General features: G+C 37.1%; 1 protein-coding gene and 1 pseudogene across 1 annotated transcript; both read right to left on the reverse strand.

The window, feature by feature from the left end:
* Positions 1–2,168: 2,168 nt before the first annotated feature.
* On the reverse strand, positions 2,169–3,105 carry LOC143643613 (olfactory receptor 56A1-like; annotated as a pseudogene).
* Positions 3,106–14,449: 11,344 nt separating this feature from the next.
* Positions 14,450–15,438, reverse strand: LOC143643614 (olfactory receptor 52L1-like). Its single transcript, XM_077112222.1, is given in 2 exon segments — positions 14,450–15,402; positions 15,405–15,438. Coding segments are annotated over 2 exon segments (987 nt in total).
* Positions 15,439–18,392: the final 2,954 nt, after the last annotated feature.

The following is an 18,392-nucleotide window of genomic DNA, read 5'->3' on the forward strand; positions in this document are numbered from 1 at the left end:
ACCAACAAATGTTTTATAGAGATACGCATGTTCATAAATGAAATGGGGCAATATTTTCTATGCTGCCATTATCTGGTTTTAAAGAACAGAGTAATACCCAAGTAAATTGGTGAAATTCTTTTTATAATATCCTGAAGAATGTATACAAGATAAAGATGATCTATTTCTTGAAATTTTCATAGAATTCACTAAATAACCTATAGTGTCTTGGAGCTTTTGTGGAAAAGGTCTTTAGTTAATATTTCAGTATTTTAATAGTTTTTGTATATTTTAATTTTCTATTACTTTAGTTACCAATATTTTCAATATTTACAGAAACCAATTATCCATTTCATCCATGTTTTCAAAATTATCATCAAAATTGTTCAAAACATTGTACATAATTTTGTTTTTCTTATCTTTCAGAGTCTATTGGTTGCCTATCCGATACCCATTGCTATCTCACTATCACTGCCCTGATTTATTTCAGGTATTTATCCCCTCATGTCCTTGTGGAAGGAGTTTGTTCTCAACCCCAAAGATCTTATCACAACAATTCCAGGACTGGATACTACACACCACCTGGAATTCCCCTTCAGTATCTCGCTAAGGGAATCCAATCACTGTTCTCACCCACAAAAGAGAAGTTTATGAAATATTCCCTGAAGAACCAAAGACTGGAGATGGCAGAACCCACCAAAGTCTTGGCATGCTAGCTTCCAACTGTAGTGATCTACAACTCTCCACTCCTACCTACTCCACACATCCAACTGATAATCAGGTTATGTCCAACTTTTAAAGAAATTCTTTTAAAATCTTTTTTTTAAACACTTTTTTGTGCTTTGACATTAAAGAAATCAGGGGACTCCCTCATCTCCCCACCTTTCACCAAACTTGTGATAAACTATAGTCCCATATAGCATATCTCTCTTCATTCATAATTTACAATTTTCTATTCACGAGACATTTCATAGAATGAAGAACAGTGTATTTGAGAAAAGCAAGGAATTAGTACTCTATACATTTCAAATGTCTTTAATTCACTGAAACCAGTGTTTAAGGATTTTTTAACAGAGTGGCCCTTAATTTTGCCCTATGGAATTTTGCAAATAGGAACTGTATCATTCCCTGGCTGAGGTTCTTCAATAAGCCAAAAACCTCAGTTTCCCACGACCAAAGTAAATAATGACATCACTGTCTGCCAACTGCACCCACATATTATGTTTCCTCACTCAAATCCCCGTATACAGTACTTATAATCCCTTAATGTGGGGTTCCTGGATGCACATCCAGGCCATTTATGGCATGGCTTGAATAAACAGAAGGTCCCCTATAGCACTCCAGTCAGTTTCACCATTTTCCACAATACAACATTTCCCACTCCCCAACTCTTCCTCCACTTGGGCGCTCAGTGTCTGGTCTGGGCCTTTATATCAAGAGATTGAAGGAGTGTGAGATAGAAAAGAAGGCTTCTGCAAGGCATAGACTAACACTATTATGAATATTATTTTTTGTGACAGAGATCTGCACAGTGAAGGTTAGAAAAGGCAGTGATTTTTTTGGGTTCTGTGCTTCTATCAGTTCTTTCTGACTCTGAAAAGGGAAGGTCTAGAGAAAAGACACCAATGAGCAACAGCACATTTGCAAAAACAACAAAAAAGTACATGGCCTGAGGGCGGGCCACAGTGGCTCAGCAGGCAGGAATGCTTGCCTGTGATGCTAGAGGACCCTGATTCGATTTCCGTGTGCCTGCTCATGTAAAAAAAAAAAAAAAAAGAGGTACATGGCCTGAAAAGAAGAGGTCGGGTTTGAACTATACCTGAGGGAGCAGTGCTGTGTCACAGAAAAACTCCAGAGTCAGAGAGTCCAGGACTTGAATGGATTCCCCACCACTCAACAAATGTGACTTTGGTCAATATAACCTCCTTCATTTTGATTTCTAAAATATTAAGTGGAATAATAGTTATTGTCTGGCATAATTGTGGTGAAGATAAAATAATAAAAATTCGTAAATGTCTAGAATCAAACTCAGTTTTTAAGAATGTTAGTTACCTGAAACAGAGAAAAGAAATTGGGTTAGGCCCAAAGAAATCCATCTAAGCATTACTTTACTATCTGGAATCACAGACCCTGAATTAGAACTAGAAGAAGGAGTAATATGGACTCATTGGAGAGTCCTTTCTGTGTATTCAAAGTCTCCTCTGCAGCAACCTGTGAAACCCCAGGTTTAACTCTTTCCTTTGAAATCCATAAACAATGGGATTCAAGGTGGGGGGATGAGGTGATGAAGGACATTGAGCAGGATGAGAATGTCCACAGGAACCCTCTTTCTGGTCACATTTGTCAGCACCACAACCAGCAGGGTGGGTGCTGAGGGAGAGGATGAAGTAGAAGATGCACGTTCTCAAGGCCTTGTCGGCAACCCCCTCTGACTTGAGTCTAACTACAGGTCCTAGGATGAAGGTGCAAGGGGGGAAGACGAAGATGAAATCTGAGCTCAGCAAGATCCAATCAGCCACATATTGGTAGATTCTGTTAAGTGTGAAACTGTCACAGGAGAGCCTGGACACAGATAGGTTGGCACAGATGCAATTCCCAGTGATATTTTTCCCACAGTTATGGAGCCTGGCAGTGAGAACACGAATGGGTACAGCGAGAAGGGCATTTCAGACCACAATGAAGACACCAGCCTTGGCCACAAACTGGTCAGTGATAATGGATGGGTACCGCAGAGGGTGGCAGATGGCCACATAGCGGTCATAGGCCATGACCATGAAAGTGCAGGACTCCATGGAGAGGAAACTGTTCATGATGATCATCTGGAGGAAGGAGGCAGAGAAGCTGATGGCCCTGAAGTCAAACTGGAGGCGACCAAGACCTTGGGGATCACGGTGAGGCAGAGCACGATGTCCAGCAGGGAGAGAAGGCTGAGCAGGTAGTACATGGGCTCGTGCAGAGAGGTCTCCAGCCGGATGATGACCAGGAGAGTGGCTTCGGCCCCCACCCCAGAAGGAAAAGGAGGCTGAGGAGCAGGGACAGCCAGAGCTGCCAAGTCTGATAGTTTGGGAAGCAGACGAGGAGGAATTCAGTAAATGCGTCTGTGGAGTAGTTGCTGGGTAATATCATGAGAACAATCCTATGCTGAGGAGATTTCACCTGGATTTATATATACTAGGGTACAGGTATTACGTTAATAGAAAACAAAGCCACCAAAGTGTTAACTGATACTTACTCATCCAAAAATTGATGCGATGTAGATGACTTATTTTAGATGAAGGGTAAATTCAATGACTGTAAATATGAAAGGGGAGGGGGCACTTCGCAAATTATTTCTAAATAATTTGGAAAATTCATGAGGTAGACAATCTGAGGGGGTTAGAAGAAAAATAATAAGGAGAACTAACCTCAATGAGACATACTATAAAACTGTAAAAAATATGCCAAGTGATACTGATATGAGACACTGACAACAAATTGACTAAGTATAGATCCCATAGACCAAAAGCACTCACTAGCTCAACAATAATCAAATATTAGTAAAGGTGTCATAAAAATCATATTCAACAGTATTCAAGACTTTTCAATAAATATTGTTAACAATTTGTTAGAGAGTAGTAAAAAAAATACTACGTTTTCTCACTCTTAATCATACTTAAAAATAAATTTGAAACGGGAGATTTTATATCTCCCAACTCCTTTTATAAACTGGAAGCAAATAAAAGTAAGCTGATTATATAGAGAAAGGGTTCCACAGAATCCCCTATCATTCTGACTCATTGTGTTTCTAGCACAACCTACCTGAACATAATTAACCCAAATTATTTCAAGTGCAGTTAAGTGTTCCTATAGAAAGTTATGCTCCATGGCAGTTTTTCATGAAATTTATGACCAACAGACTTGAATGAGCCCTTAGTATGCAGGTGTATTATAATATGCTTTTCTAGTTAATTTATTATACCACCATCTGCAAGAAAATTTGCAAAATTTTAAAATCCTTCTCAAATGATGACTTCGCTAACTGCCTGAAAAAACAAGCTGAGAGCACCAGAAGGCAATTTCTTCAATTTCCATAATAGACTCATAAACCCATCAACATCCCTGCATTGCCCACCTCTTTCCATTTTGTAGATTAGCTCTTTCTCCTAAAACATTCCCTCCATCTCTCACTTCCATTCCATCCACATTGACCTGCCCAAGAACCTCACAATATACTATTTATTAAACACTTCCTCTCGATATCCTTTCCATGGAAATTTGAAATGTTCAAGTCTCTCATATGTTATTGAATTTCTTCCTCTATTCTTTATCCTCAGCTATAAATTCCCTCAGCTAAGTTTTTCACAACCATACCAAATACCTTCTTCCACTCTCTCCCAGTCTCTCTTTCTCTCTCTCTCTCTCTCACTCTCTCTCTCTCTCATACACACACACACACACACACACACACACACACACACACACACACACGAGACCAGAAGAGGTAAAGAGACTAGAGAGGGCATCTAAAAGAGAGACAGGTGGCTTCATTAGTCCAGACGAGAAGTGATCAGAGTGTGAATAAATGTTGTGGCTCTGAGGATGGATGGGGGAACTATTTTCGAGGTAAAATGTTCCGGCACAGACAGAGAATGAGTAGTTGCATAGAAGAGAGGATAAAGACTTCCAGAAGTACATTGTTTCTTCTTGTTCAAATGACCAAGTAAATGTCACAAAAGAGTCCACTGGATTTTAAAAGGTTTGGTGTATGTTAAGGGTACATAGATGATGGATCCAGCTTTGATATATTGAGTTAATAAAGTTTGATAATTTTATCAAATATATATATATAAGAAGGCACTGTTGGATAAAGGGGTTTGAATTCACTTGAAACCTCATGGCTAAAGAAGGAGAATTAGAAATCATCAGCATATCAGGTGGAGTTCAAATCATAGGACTTAAGAAATTTACTTGAGAAAATGTATATTAAGAGATGAAGAAGCATACAATAGAACCCTAAGAAACACCAACCCTTAATCTTAGGACCTGAACTGGTAAACACACTATAAAAAGAACTAAATGAATTACCAGAGATGCAGTAGAAAATCAAATGGAATTTTATGTGCCAAGATGGAGAATTTCAACTATGTAGGAAAAGAAATTATAGAATGCGTTTGGCTATTAAGAAATCATTAGTGACCTCTAGCAAAAAAAGTTCCTTGAGAAAAGAAGCAGAATGAAATAGAAAAAGAAGACACCATGATGTGAGTAAGTGGAGACAAGGGTTACTGATTATTGTGCCAGAAGTTTTCAGTTTAGCAAATAGCTCTACATGAGAGAGAAATAGAACATGGAAGAGGGAGAGATCCATGTGTTTACAGGAGGGATTTTGTTGGGGTTTTTTTCACATAGAGGAAATTTTAATGTGTAATATAAGGGGAAAGTGATATTTTAAAAAGAATAATAGTGAAGAAGACAAAAGGAGATATTAAAGTGACAGATTCTTGGGGAAAACAATTATTATTAATGTTTGAATATCGTTAAGCGTCACTGTCTAACTTTCCTCTCTCTTTTTCCAACCTACTTTAAAATCTTTGAATGTATTTTCCATCTTATTATCCCATACTGTGTTTACACTGCCTAATGATCCATAGATACTTAATAAATACTTATGGGATAAATAGTTCAACTTAAGGTTTTTAAATTTTAGTTAAAAGAGTCAAAAAATAAAAGTGAAATGAAAAATAGTAACCAAAAATTCTAAGTGAACTGTTGTGGGAATTGGGGCAAGCTACAAGAAGAAGCTCAAACTATGATGGGAAGAGAAAGAGCTCTGGGCCAGAGATAGTGATTGGTGATGGCATTAAGTTCTTTTATAGAGCTTAGGATATAAAGCCATTCCATTTAAGGGTTCTCCAGCACACACACACACACACAAAAAAACCTTACTTTTGATGGGTGGGAAACCTAATGGGTGTTTTGCCTTCATTCATACACTAGCACCAAATGATCTTGCAGTTCCTTCTATATGAAAGAGAAGTACCATGGACATTTTACAATATCCCATTGTAGACCCAAACCCTGCATTATTCTTATTTCTTGCCCTCTATTTTTTCTCTTATCCTGTCTTATTCTGCCTTCCTTTGAACATCCATCCCTTAATTCTTTATTCTGTTTCCTTCTTCTTATGTGTAACTTCTATCCATGATTATGCTCTATAAACCCCAGCCTCCGATTCACTCTCCACCTTGTCCTCCTTACTTCCTCATCTTGTAGAGACATATTCTAATTAAACTTATCCTTCTGCTACACTCTAAACTATAAACACTCAGGATACCATCTCACCTTTACTTACCTAACATAAAAGATAACAGAGGATGGGATAAAAACAGAAGGGGTTGAGAGAAAAAGCAGACAGATGCCTAAACGCATCATCAGATGGAAATAATGACAGGAATTTGAGTAGATATTTCAATCCATTTAGTTCATAAAAGGTATTGGAAACTTACTCTATAATAACAAGCAGAGGAATGAGAAGAAAAGTGATGACTGGCCTATTCTGTTTTGCTCTGGTTCAACCATAACTAGAATATGGTGCCAGGTTTGGTGTACCTTGATTTAAAACTTTATCATCTGACAAAGGTATTCAAGATAAAGAAAAGTTAAATTGGAAATGCTAGGAATATATATATATTTTACCCAAGTTATGCTCCCAGATATGTGACTGACTTTAAGGGCAAGAGATATAAATGGAGTCACCAGAAGACAGTTACAGAGGAGTATTTCCTCATTGGCTATCAATCCTATCATTTAATCCTATCTTGTTAAGGCCATCGTACTGGACCATTATGGGCATATGTTGCAAATTGCCTCATCAGCTCTTTTCTTGAGCTTCATGGACCAGGTGCCTGGTGTCACATTAAACTCAAAGCACTCTCTCTGTCCCGTAACCACACTCTCTTGCTGGGATCCCTAGACTGATTTTCTTACATTCCAGGTGTATTTCAATCACATACTTACTTAAAGTTTGTAGCCAAAGAACACATGGCATCCCTTGGAATGAATGAAATAAGATTGCTGAAACCTTTGAAGATAAGTCCATTCCAGAAAGAACTCAAGATTTCTGAATGTTCATGCATCTATACCACCACTCATGGCCTTCTTTCCTCTTTTGTTATGAGAGACCTAACACAGGAATAAGAAACTTTCCTGTACTGAGTTTTCTGGTAATCCAGCTGCTCCTGGCCCAGCCCAGCCTTGCTCCCTTCTCTTTATCTGAAATTCACAGAGGATGCAAAAGAATAGGTCCTACTTGTTGAGTCAACTGCCTGCAGACAGCAACCAAAGTTGGAACTGCTTCCTTGGCTCTGGTGAAAAAAAATATAGAGGATTTTATTTATCTGCAGCAATTTCCTCACACTCTTCCCCACATCTCCAAATGAGCCAGGAGCAGTGATGGCAGGGGATCCTGAAACCTGGCAGCTGATGGGTTGGATCTCCTGGGATCCCTCATTTACTGGGTGCCAACAATTGAAATATGGCGGACAGAATTTGAAACTAAATTGAAATTCAAATCTGAATCTATCTGCCTGAATATGCAGACCATCCTCTATAGCATTACTTACTCTACTTTCAATATCCTGTAATGATGTTTTATTGATAAATTTTCTTATTTTGAATCTTTCTAGAATTTCTTAACAAAAATACATTATTTTCTTGTTTATACAGTCTGCTGAATTCGATTTTGTGACTTGATTTCTGTGTGAACTGGGGCAGTTAATTTACCCCAAAAAATGTCAGTTATACAATAAATATTTATTTTTTATCAATTATATGTCTGCAACTGGGTCAGTCACCTAGCATAAAACTTGAATAAATTATTCATGGTCTCTCTCCATCAAGATTACATTATAGTAATAGTATCACATTATCTTATCAATGGCTTTGCATAGTTCACAAAATACAACCAAATATCTTAATACTTAAGACTGTACATGAACTGGACTATACACTTAACACACCCATGTTAGTTTGGGTCATCAACATTGTGTCTAACACAGTGTTCAAAATGTAGTTCCCTGAACACATGTTTGCCTAATTAATAAATTCAAGGGTAATTACAATATAAAATCTGGCTCCTTCCTACCTCTCCATATTATCTGCAATCACTTTTCTGTGTGGGTAATTTTTCCAGATACAGTCATTCTTTTTTTTTTTTTAAAGGAAAGACAGAGAGAAGGAAGGAAGGATGGAAGGAAGGAAGGGAGGAAGGAAGGGAAACATCTTTAAACATTTTCTTGTTTTATTGTATTTTGTTTTTTTGTTTTGTTACATGGGCTGGGGCCGGGAATCGAACCGAGGTCCTCCGGCATAGCAGGCAAGCACTTTGCCCGCTGAGCCACCGCGGCCCGCCCAGATACAGTCATTCTTGATCGGCGCTTTAGGATTTGTGATCATGACCGTAATGTGAAATGAGTCATGTACATTGTATGATTTTTTTCCTGTACTTCTTAGGTAAAGCCATAGAAAGGTAAATAGTTAGGCTCAAATCAATGTGCTATCTGTTCCCTGTTTGTCCCCAACAAAAAAGTGATATTATTTTGTACCCTGTTACAAACTTTTTACACATCATAAAGGATTATTCTGTGTATGTGCAATTTATTATTAAAGAGAACTTGTTTTGCTCTTTGAGATGAGTTTAATGAAGAAGCAAAAGGTTTCAATTTTCAGCATGAGAGGTTTCCCAGAAAATTAGTTTAAGAAAATTGAAATGAAAGAAAAATTGTGCAATTTCATTTTGTTTTCTGAGCACATCAGTGCTTTACATTTACCTGTATTGGGGACTGTTCTAGTTGCTTTACATTTACCTGTATTGGGGACTGTTCTAGTTTGCTAGCTGCCAGAATGTAATATACTAGAAACAGAATGGCTTTTAAACAGGGGAATTTAATAAATTGCTAATTTACCATTCTAAGGCTGAGAAAATGTCCCAATTAAAGCAAGCCTATAGATATATCCAATCTAAGGCATCCAGGGAAAGATACCCTGGTTCAAGAAGGCTGATGAGTTCAGGGTCTCTCTCTCAAGTGAGAAGGCACATGGTGAAAATTTCTCTCTCATCTGGAAACGCATGTGCCAAACACAGTGTCATCTGCTAGCTTTCCCTCCTGGCTTCCCTTCACAAAACTTCCCAGGAGGCATTTTCCTTCAACATCTCCAAAGGTCTCTAGCTGATGGACTCTCTGATTCTTGTGGCTATGTCATTCTGCTCTCTCAGAAATCTCTCACTTTCTCCAAAATGTTTCCTCTTTTATAGGATTCCAGTGAACTAATCAAGAACCACCCAAATGAGTGGAGACATGCTTCCACCCAATCCAGCTTAACAGCCACTCTTGATTAAATCACATCTCCAGAGAGATGATCTAATCACAATTTCAAACATACAATACTGAATAGGGATTAGAAGAAATGGCTGCCTTTATAAAATGGGATTAGGATTAAAACATGGCTTTTCTAGGGGACATACATTATTTCAAACCAGCACAGGGACTGTTTTCCTATTTTCAGACTTAGAAGATCAGCAGCTGTTGCAGTTGCTGATTCTGTTAGAATATGAAACTAAATAAAACATGAAATGCAAAATCTTAAAAATCATCCATATCCAATGTGCTAGGCAGTATGCTGGGTATTTGGAATTGAAAAGTGAATGAAGCACATATGATACCAGCCTTTCTAGAGCATACAATCTTGCATGGAACATGTATACAATACAATATCACAAATAATTATTAAAATAAATTGAATCATTATGACTCAAGAAAATATTATTTACTCACTCTTACCATAAATCCCCAATAAATGATTAAAAATAATGAAATTGAGAATAATTCAATAACAGTACCAAAATATGTGTAAGTATGCAAGGATTGGACCAGAAATTGTGAGAAATTTCTGGAATTCATAAGTCAGATTGGATTGGGTTGATAGAGAACAGAATGAAGAAACCTGCAAACCAGTCAAGGTATGACATGTGGATGGTAGGGATTTTTTTTTAGGGACAGAAGATTTGGGAAAATTGAAGCTTGGTGCAGAGGTGGAAATAATCTTATTAAGAGATCCAAGGAATACCCCAAGCTTAGAATCAATACAAACCATTGCAGAAATGGAAAAACCACAATATTCAATTTAGGAGTCAATTATTCTTATACTGCCAGAGCAGCTGAGGCAATTTAATATTCTGTGCACACAAGTTAGCTCCCCATGTAAAATGAAGGCTATGTTTCCATATCTTCAAACCTTGTCATTGCAGCAGGGCCAGAGAGAAACAGAGGCAACTCCAAGGAAACTTCGCTTCTCCAAGTCAAACATAGAGGCAAAGAATGGAAAGGGAGCTCCACCAATAAGCTCAATATATTATAGCATCTCCAGATCCCAGTATAAAAGCTTTTCTATTTCAGCAAAAAGAGGAGGGAAAACTGCTCACTTATTCATTCTCCTCCCAACAGCCTGAAGGGAATTCTACCTGCATGCACATCCCTGCACAGTGGCCCACAGAGTCCTTCAGTCAGGCTCAGCAGCAATGACCTTCACAGTCTCGGAGGTAACTCACACCACTGCCCACATGGAGTAATACTCACCTATAAACAGGGAGATAAGAGAAAGAATCTATAAACAATTGAGGACAATGAACATCATGTAAAGGAAGTACCAGGCTAAAGAAAAAAAAATAATAATCCCTTACAGAAAAGAATAAAATTAGAAAATAAAAAGACATTTATAAAATTCTACAGGTTTTGCCCCACATTCCAGAAAACTTTACACCCACAAGATAAGAAGAGGCTGCAATTTTAAGCCGTCTTGGAGGACAAGAAAAGTATATTAGAATTAAATTCAAAGTATTTGAAATAAAATATTATTTAGAGAAGGCTCAATTAGAATAGATTAAACTGAAAACAAAAAGTTTCAATCCTTACCATTTTGCACTTATTTGTCCAGACAAAGCACTTCTACTAAAGCACACAAAAAGCATTAATCCAAAGTGCTAACTAACATTTAGCTGAGTAGCTGTACCATTTTAAATATTGAAATGTTTTCATAAAACTGATAAATCTTTAACAGTTGATGGCTGATAAAGGAAAAACAGAGAAGGCACAATAAACAACACTAGCAATGAAAGAGAGGACATACGATGAGACAGTGGAAACCAAAATATAATTTTAAAATTATATAAAAAACTTCACGATAGTTAGTTTGAGGTAGAGTAAAATAAATACATTATAAGGACAAGCAAAACTGAAAATCTTAACAAAAGATATTCTGTAAAATATGCTCTGTCAGAGGATATTTGTTTCATTTGGAATATTTAAGATTTTTTTAAAAACATACCTTTTAGAACACAGGTCACTCTACTACAACAAAGAAACAAAAGAAGGTAGTAGTTTAAAACAGACACAAGTTTATTTTTGACTCAGATTTCAATGTCAGGAACATACGGTTTTCTATATTGCTACTCTCCCATCTTCAACACACGTTTCCACCTTGTGATCCAAAACAGCTGCTCCAGATTCAACAAACACACCCACATTTGAAGCACCAGCAAGTGAAGTAAATGGAAGAGAACACACTACCTCCTTTAAAGGCACGGCCCCAAACTTGCATGTATCATTTTACTCACATCCCATTAACCAGAACCTAGGCACATACCCAAATCTAGCTGCAAAAGAGATTGGAAAAGGTAATCTTCAGGTGAATTTGCATATGTCATTATTATTACTGTTAGAAAGGGGGAAAAGGCCACATCACAGTTAGAAGTCTGGCATGAGATGTAATGTTGAGCCAAGAACATAGCAAAATTATGACTAAAGCTAAAAATAATTGATCACAGAACTGTACTAGTAATAATCGCATAATAATATGAAGTTTAAGAAAAAGATAGTATTAAAATGCATGAACATAACATAAGTTAGGATCTGATTTATCAGAGTTGACATATTCTAAAGACATAATTATTCAGGAAGTTAGTAAACACAATAATTAGATTTATATTTGATAATTTAAGTATCTGCATTAAGGTTTCTAGGGTCACTTGTAAAAGAATATAATAAAGTGTATAATTTTCAAATGGGAGAATTTTAAACCTAAAACAAAAAATAAGAAACACAAGAAAAATGGGCAAATAGGAAGTTATAAATAAATCCAAACTTACCAGTAATTACAATAAATATAAGTAACCTAAATGTTCCAGATAAAAGACAAATATTATCAGAATATAAAAATAAATCAAGCTATGTGTTATTTACAAGAGTGCAAGAGAGAAATCTAAACTATTAGGTCACAAAAAGGTTGAAAATCAAAAGATAGGGAAAATATGAGGCAAGTATTAATCAAAAAAAGTAACAAATTAGACTTTAGGCAAAAAGCGCTTCTTGTGAAAGAGAAACTATCTAAAAATAAATATGGAATTCACCAGGACAACATAAAGCATCTATAAAGCACTGCACCCAAAATTTAAGAATATGCATTATTTGCAAGCATAAACACCAATGGTTTACTAAAATTGACTACACTTTGACCCATAAACAAAATCTACAAAGAAGTCCACACATTGGTATGTTTTAAACAGTGTTCTATGACGGGAATGTCATTGAATTAAAAGTAACAAAAATGTACCTAGAAAACCTCCATGCTTTTGTAAATAACTCCTGAGCTAATAAAGAATTACAGAAAAAAAAATTAGAAAGTAAAACTAAATAATAGCAGAAAAAATCTAAGTATCAACTCTATCCAATATATCCAGTTAAAGCATTGTTTAGAATAATATATATATTTATAAGTATATATTAGAGGATAAGAAAACATTAAACGTAGAAGCTAGACAAACAGAAGTAAGAATAGAAAGAAGGAATAAAGAGCAAAAATAAATACAATGGAAAACAAAATCATATTATAAGTCAATACAGAGAAAATTTAGAGTTTGAAAAAACTAAAAAGAGAAAACTGTCAAGTTTGAGCAGAAAGAGAAAGGGAATAAAATTTTAGAAAGGATAAAGTGGGGATAAATATAAGATGCACTGTAGAAATTAAAAATAATAATAGGATATTAAAAGTAACTTTAAAAGAATCAATTTTAAAATTCACCTGAAATGGAAAGAAGAACTAAAAATATGCAACATACTAAAACTTTGTTACTCTAAGATCAAGGAAATTGTTTTCGAATGGGAGGAATATAACATAGCCTTGCCTTCCCAAACCACTTACAGTAGATTGTGCACTAGACACAGAACGAAGTTCATAGGTATTTGTAATTCCTCTTGCTATAAGAGCATCTCCTACCCGTCTAACCCACCCATGTTTCAGTCAAATTCAGAATCTGTTACAGTTAAGAGCAAAACTTACAAAGAAAAGAGAAAAAGTAGAAGCCCAACCATTCTTTTGATCCTTTCTACCGATAGAGAATCCCAAGATGGGGTGCTCTCTACCTCTGCAACCTACCTCAAAGTAGCAAAGATGTGATTTCTTCCAGGACTGTATAAAAATTCTTGCTTTATAAGAACACAAAAGAATTAAGCAAGATTGTAGTACAATATACAGGATGAAATACACCACTTGTGAGAGAGCTTGGAACTGGAGCCAGGTCCTATTAGCCAAAATGGGGATCTGTTGATATATCTCTATATCCAACATTCGAAATTGGCAAACTAATTTCACATTTCTTAAAAAAAAATATTCATCACATAAAATTAGCAAATTTTATTATTGGTAGAGGTTGTTAATTACTTTTGTTGTCAAGTTAAAACAAAAAGAAATGCATGTATTCAATACTTGGCTTTATTCTTACTTTATCCTAAGCAAAAATGTAAATAAATAAATCCAGGCCTATATATATAATTCTTCCTTGAAAACAGAGATCATATATTATTATTCCTAGAACTCATTACACCTGCCCTACTTAAATTTATTTTACATAAATGAATAGCAATCACAAGTTGCAATAAAAGATATTCTCTCATATTGTGGTTCCCTCAACTGTTTTCAGAAAGACACCACTACCTAGGAGCAGAGTGATCTGAAGCTCAGAATAATAACTTGGAGGGCTTCAAAACATATTAAGACTGAAATAAAGTGAAGACCTAGACTCTTTATTCCCATTTCAGATTATTCTACATGGTTAGTCACAGAGTGAGGGCAAGAAAAATGGCATATCCAGACCTTTCATCTATTTCTCCCATCCCCAAGTGTCTCTGGTACAAGGAGTTGGAAAATGTTGGATTCAGGAACAAAATAAAGGACGGGGAAAATATTCACAAATCTAACTAGCCAGGTATATAGTAGGTTGTGGAGCCAAGTGCCCATAGCTGTCCTTTGCCACAGGACTACTATGACCAGGACACTTCACTGTGGAAGGCTTTTATCTATATAACCTAGACCATCCACAGGCTCCTGGCTGTGTGCCTGGCAGGAATGCATGAAGAAGAGAATTCAGATACATTTAGATTTACTCTTTTATGTAGAGCACCTTGAGAACCCGCTGGCGGATCTGCCGAGTCTTCACTCCATAGACAAGAGGATTGAGAGCAGATGGCACCAGGAGGTAGAGTGTGGCCAGAAGAACATGGACATGATGGGGCACATGGTGGCCAAAGCGGTGAGTAAGGAAGGAGAACATTCCAGGGACATAAAAGATCAGAATAACACAAACATGGGACCCACACGTGCTAAAGGCTTTAAGTCGGGCCTCACCCCCTGGTACCTTTAGGACTGCTTGGAGGATGAGGGCATAGGAAATACCAATGGCCAGGACATCCAGCCCAACCACAAGCAGGGCCACAGCCAGCCCATAAGCTCGGTTCACCATGGCATCTGAGCAGGCAAGTTTCACCACAGCCATGTGCTCACAGTAGGCATGGCCTATGATGGTGGCCCGGCAGAAGATGAGGCGCTGCAGCAGGATGGGGAAGGGGGTGAGGAGAAGTAATCCACGCACCAGCACTGCCACTCCAATGCGCCCTATGATCCCCGGATGCAGAATGGTGGAATGGTGCAGAGGGCGGCAAATGGCTACATAGCGATCCAGAGCCATGGCCACAAGCACACCTGACTCCATTGAGGAAAAAGCATGAATGAAGAACATTTGGATCAGGCAGAGCATGTACCCAATCTCATGGGCATGAACCAGGAGCACTGCAAGGAGTTTGGGTGCAGTGGAGGAGGTGAGGACCAGGTCAATGACGGCTAGCATGGCCAGGAAGTGGTACATAGGCTGGTGCAAGGATGAGTCAGTCCATATGATGAAGAGGATGGTGAAATTGCCCACTACGGCAAGAAGGTAAAGGATACCCAGGGGCAAAGCTATCCAGTGCTGACTTTCTTCCAACCCTGGAATACCTACCAGGAAAAAAGAAGGCTGGTGTAGATTCCAGGTGGAATTGCTAAGGGCCATCACCAGTGCTTAGAATAGGTAGAGGGAAAACAAGCCAAAGTCATGATTTTCCCATCCCTGATGAGATCTCACATTGTCCAGAGCTAGGTATCATCTTCTTGAGAAGAATATAGAGGCTTAAATCATAGCACAGAGAATAAAGTTAGATAAAAGAAAGAGAATCTCCTTTTCTTAGGAATAATTTATTTAAAGGCAAGACATCCACATATCTGAATTAGGACAGGTCTAGTTTTATCTACAGATAAGAGTAAATATATGCTGCATTTAGAGATATTTAAACCTTACAATGCAGTTATACATATGTTGGAATGTCAACTCCAACAGATTCTCCTTATTAACCTCTTGGCATTACTAAATACTATATAAATCCATCTGTCATTTTTTAAATTAGTTTCCCTCAATTCCTGTGATATGACATTACTGTGCAATTATTCCTCCTCGGTCCCCAATCTCAGCACCTCACTCCTTGTAGGATATTCCCCACTGGGCTATCTGTCACATGTTATTGATTCCTGGGTTCCATTTTCGTCTCTCATCTCTATTCTGTACATTATCTCTGATTGAGTTGATCCATTCCCATAGTTTTAACTCTTGATGTACTTTCTTTTCTTCCAAATCTATGTGTCTAAGTAAAATAGGGTTCTGAAACACAAGTCCACTTTCCCATTTTCCTCCTGAGCTACTATAACCCAGTCAACGTATTCAAGACTGAATTAACTCACCTACCCTCCCCAAATTTGTCCCATCTCCCATTTCCCATATTTTTGTGAATTTCACCACTACCTAACAAACCCAATCTAGAAAGTTCACAACTATCCTTGATGCATCTTACTTCTCATCCCTCTTACCAATTCACCAATACTTATTGACTTTTTTTAGTCTCCTCTATGCCCACTCCTCCCTCTATGCCCACTACTCCTTCATATCCTGTGCCTTAGTTCAAAATTCCCAAGTGCTCTCACAAGGATTGTTTCATTATATTTTTCTGTCTTTCCTATTAATTCCTTCACAGTCCACTCTCCACCTTAATGTTAGAGGAATTTTCCTAAAATTCAGGTGTCATCATATAACTCCTATGGTTACAGCTTTCAGTGAATTTAATCAGTAGCATAAGTTCATATAAGGCTTTTTAAGGCTATTTTTTGTCTTTGCCTGCTATATTATACTTAGCATACTTTCATGTTCATGTCTTATTATTTTACAGTCAGCATACTCACATGCTTTGCTTTAGCCATTCTAATATTCTTGGAATAAGAGAAATACACCATCCGATTTTATATATACCTCTATATATTCTTTTCTCCTCCTCTTTTTTGTTCAGAAAAGCACCCTTTTTAAAAAACTTTATACTGTAGCAACATATTACTGGAACTGGTCCTTTTCATCTTCAAGACTTAGAATAATCCACTTCTCCTATCTTTCATGGGATTCAATGACTGAAGTAGGACCACACTGATTGCATTAGGAGCACTTTATTTTATGATCTTCCTTAGTTTGTCCACAACTTTCTGCTTTATATCAATTATAGAAAGCCTTTCAGTATTCTGATGGTTTGTTTCAAGAGAATGGACCATATCACATTAAACTGTGTAATTATAAGCAAGCAGGGTGGAAGCTAAAACAATGCAGTGGAAAAACACAAGCAGTGAAGTCATACAGACTTGGGTTTAAATTCCCGCTCTTTCATATTCTAGAAATGAAATATGCATGTTACTGAAACTCTCTGAGCCTTGATTTCATCATCTGATAATAGAATAAATACTACCAATCCAACTGGTTATTGTAAAGATTAAAATATTTAAGGTAAAGTTTATTTAGATAAAATGTTGATATATAAGTTATTTGTTAATCATAGCTGTCATTAGCATTAACATTAATTAAAAAATGACTGAATATGAAATAATGGGCTTTGTTCATTTTTGCTTTATCTCCAGCTCTGGTTCTCTGTTTTATCCCATGTCATACTAAATAAATAATAAATGTTCTATTTCATCTTCCCTACATGATTCACTCCTTGAGCATTAAAAAAAAAAGGCTTAAATTGGATATGCTTATAAATGTGTGTATATATTTAAAGACATAGACTCGGAAATAATTTTATTTTGTACGTGAGTGGGGGGTGTGTGTGAATGTATATGTAAAGATAAAGAGAGTCAGGAGTGTCTCAGTTCTTGTGAATTATACATCTATAGATCATTCAGAGTGTCTGTTTCATAAACCAATGATGACTACAAGAACTCCCCAAAACTCTGAACATGGTAGTACAATCTCCAAAATGCACAGTGCACATATATACCCAGTCTTTGTTTTTTCCTCCAGATTCCAATCCACTGATAACCTCAAGTGAGAGTGATATATTCTAGTGAGACCTCCAGGGAGATCCTATAAACGTAGAGAAACTCACATTACAGTGAAATTTCAAATGGTGAGAAAGTTAATTCTCTTTCTTCATTATCCCCCTTCTGCCGCAAGCTTTAGGCCACTTGTCAATTTTAGGGGCTGAGGAGTAAGAGAACACCTGTGTAACGGGGGAGAGCCACGTGTGGCTTTGGTAGGAGCAGTGGCAACGGAGCAGTGGGAACTCAACCCACACTCTGGTAGGTAAAGGAAAGAAGCAGAGACATGTATAAAGAAGAAGAGTATAACCTGCCGCTTTTCTGTTTTGAGTGGTTTGTGAGTGTGCAGTAAAAGCCTAAAGCTGCTTATTAAGAATTAACTGTTAAAGTAAACAAGAGGTCGCCCAGTAGCTTTTCTGGGAAAAGTAGATCAAGTTTTATTCCCAAGAACCTACTAGTAAAGATGTATTTAGCTATCTTTGGCCAGGAAGCAGACAAACTTTAGGAAAGAATTGATGTTCAACTCTTTCTCATTCATGCAGATTTGACTCAAGCAATATTTTTTGTGAATTTGTCTGCCAATTAAATAAGGCAGTATGGCATGTCTCTCCTTTTCTTCTCTACCAAAGCCCTTTTTCCTGCCCTATCATTACATTGGTTAC

Source organism: Tamandua tetradactyla, chromosome 8, assembly GCF_023851605.1.
Source record: "Tamandua tetradactyla isolate mTamTet1 chromosome 8, mTamTet1.pri, whole genome shotgun sequence".
In the NCBI taxonomy this organism is placed as follows: domain Eukaryota; kingdom Metazoa; phylum Chordata; class Mammalia; order Pilosa; family Myrmecophagidae; genus Tamandua; species Tamandua tetradactyla.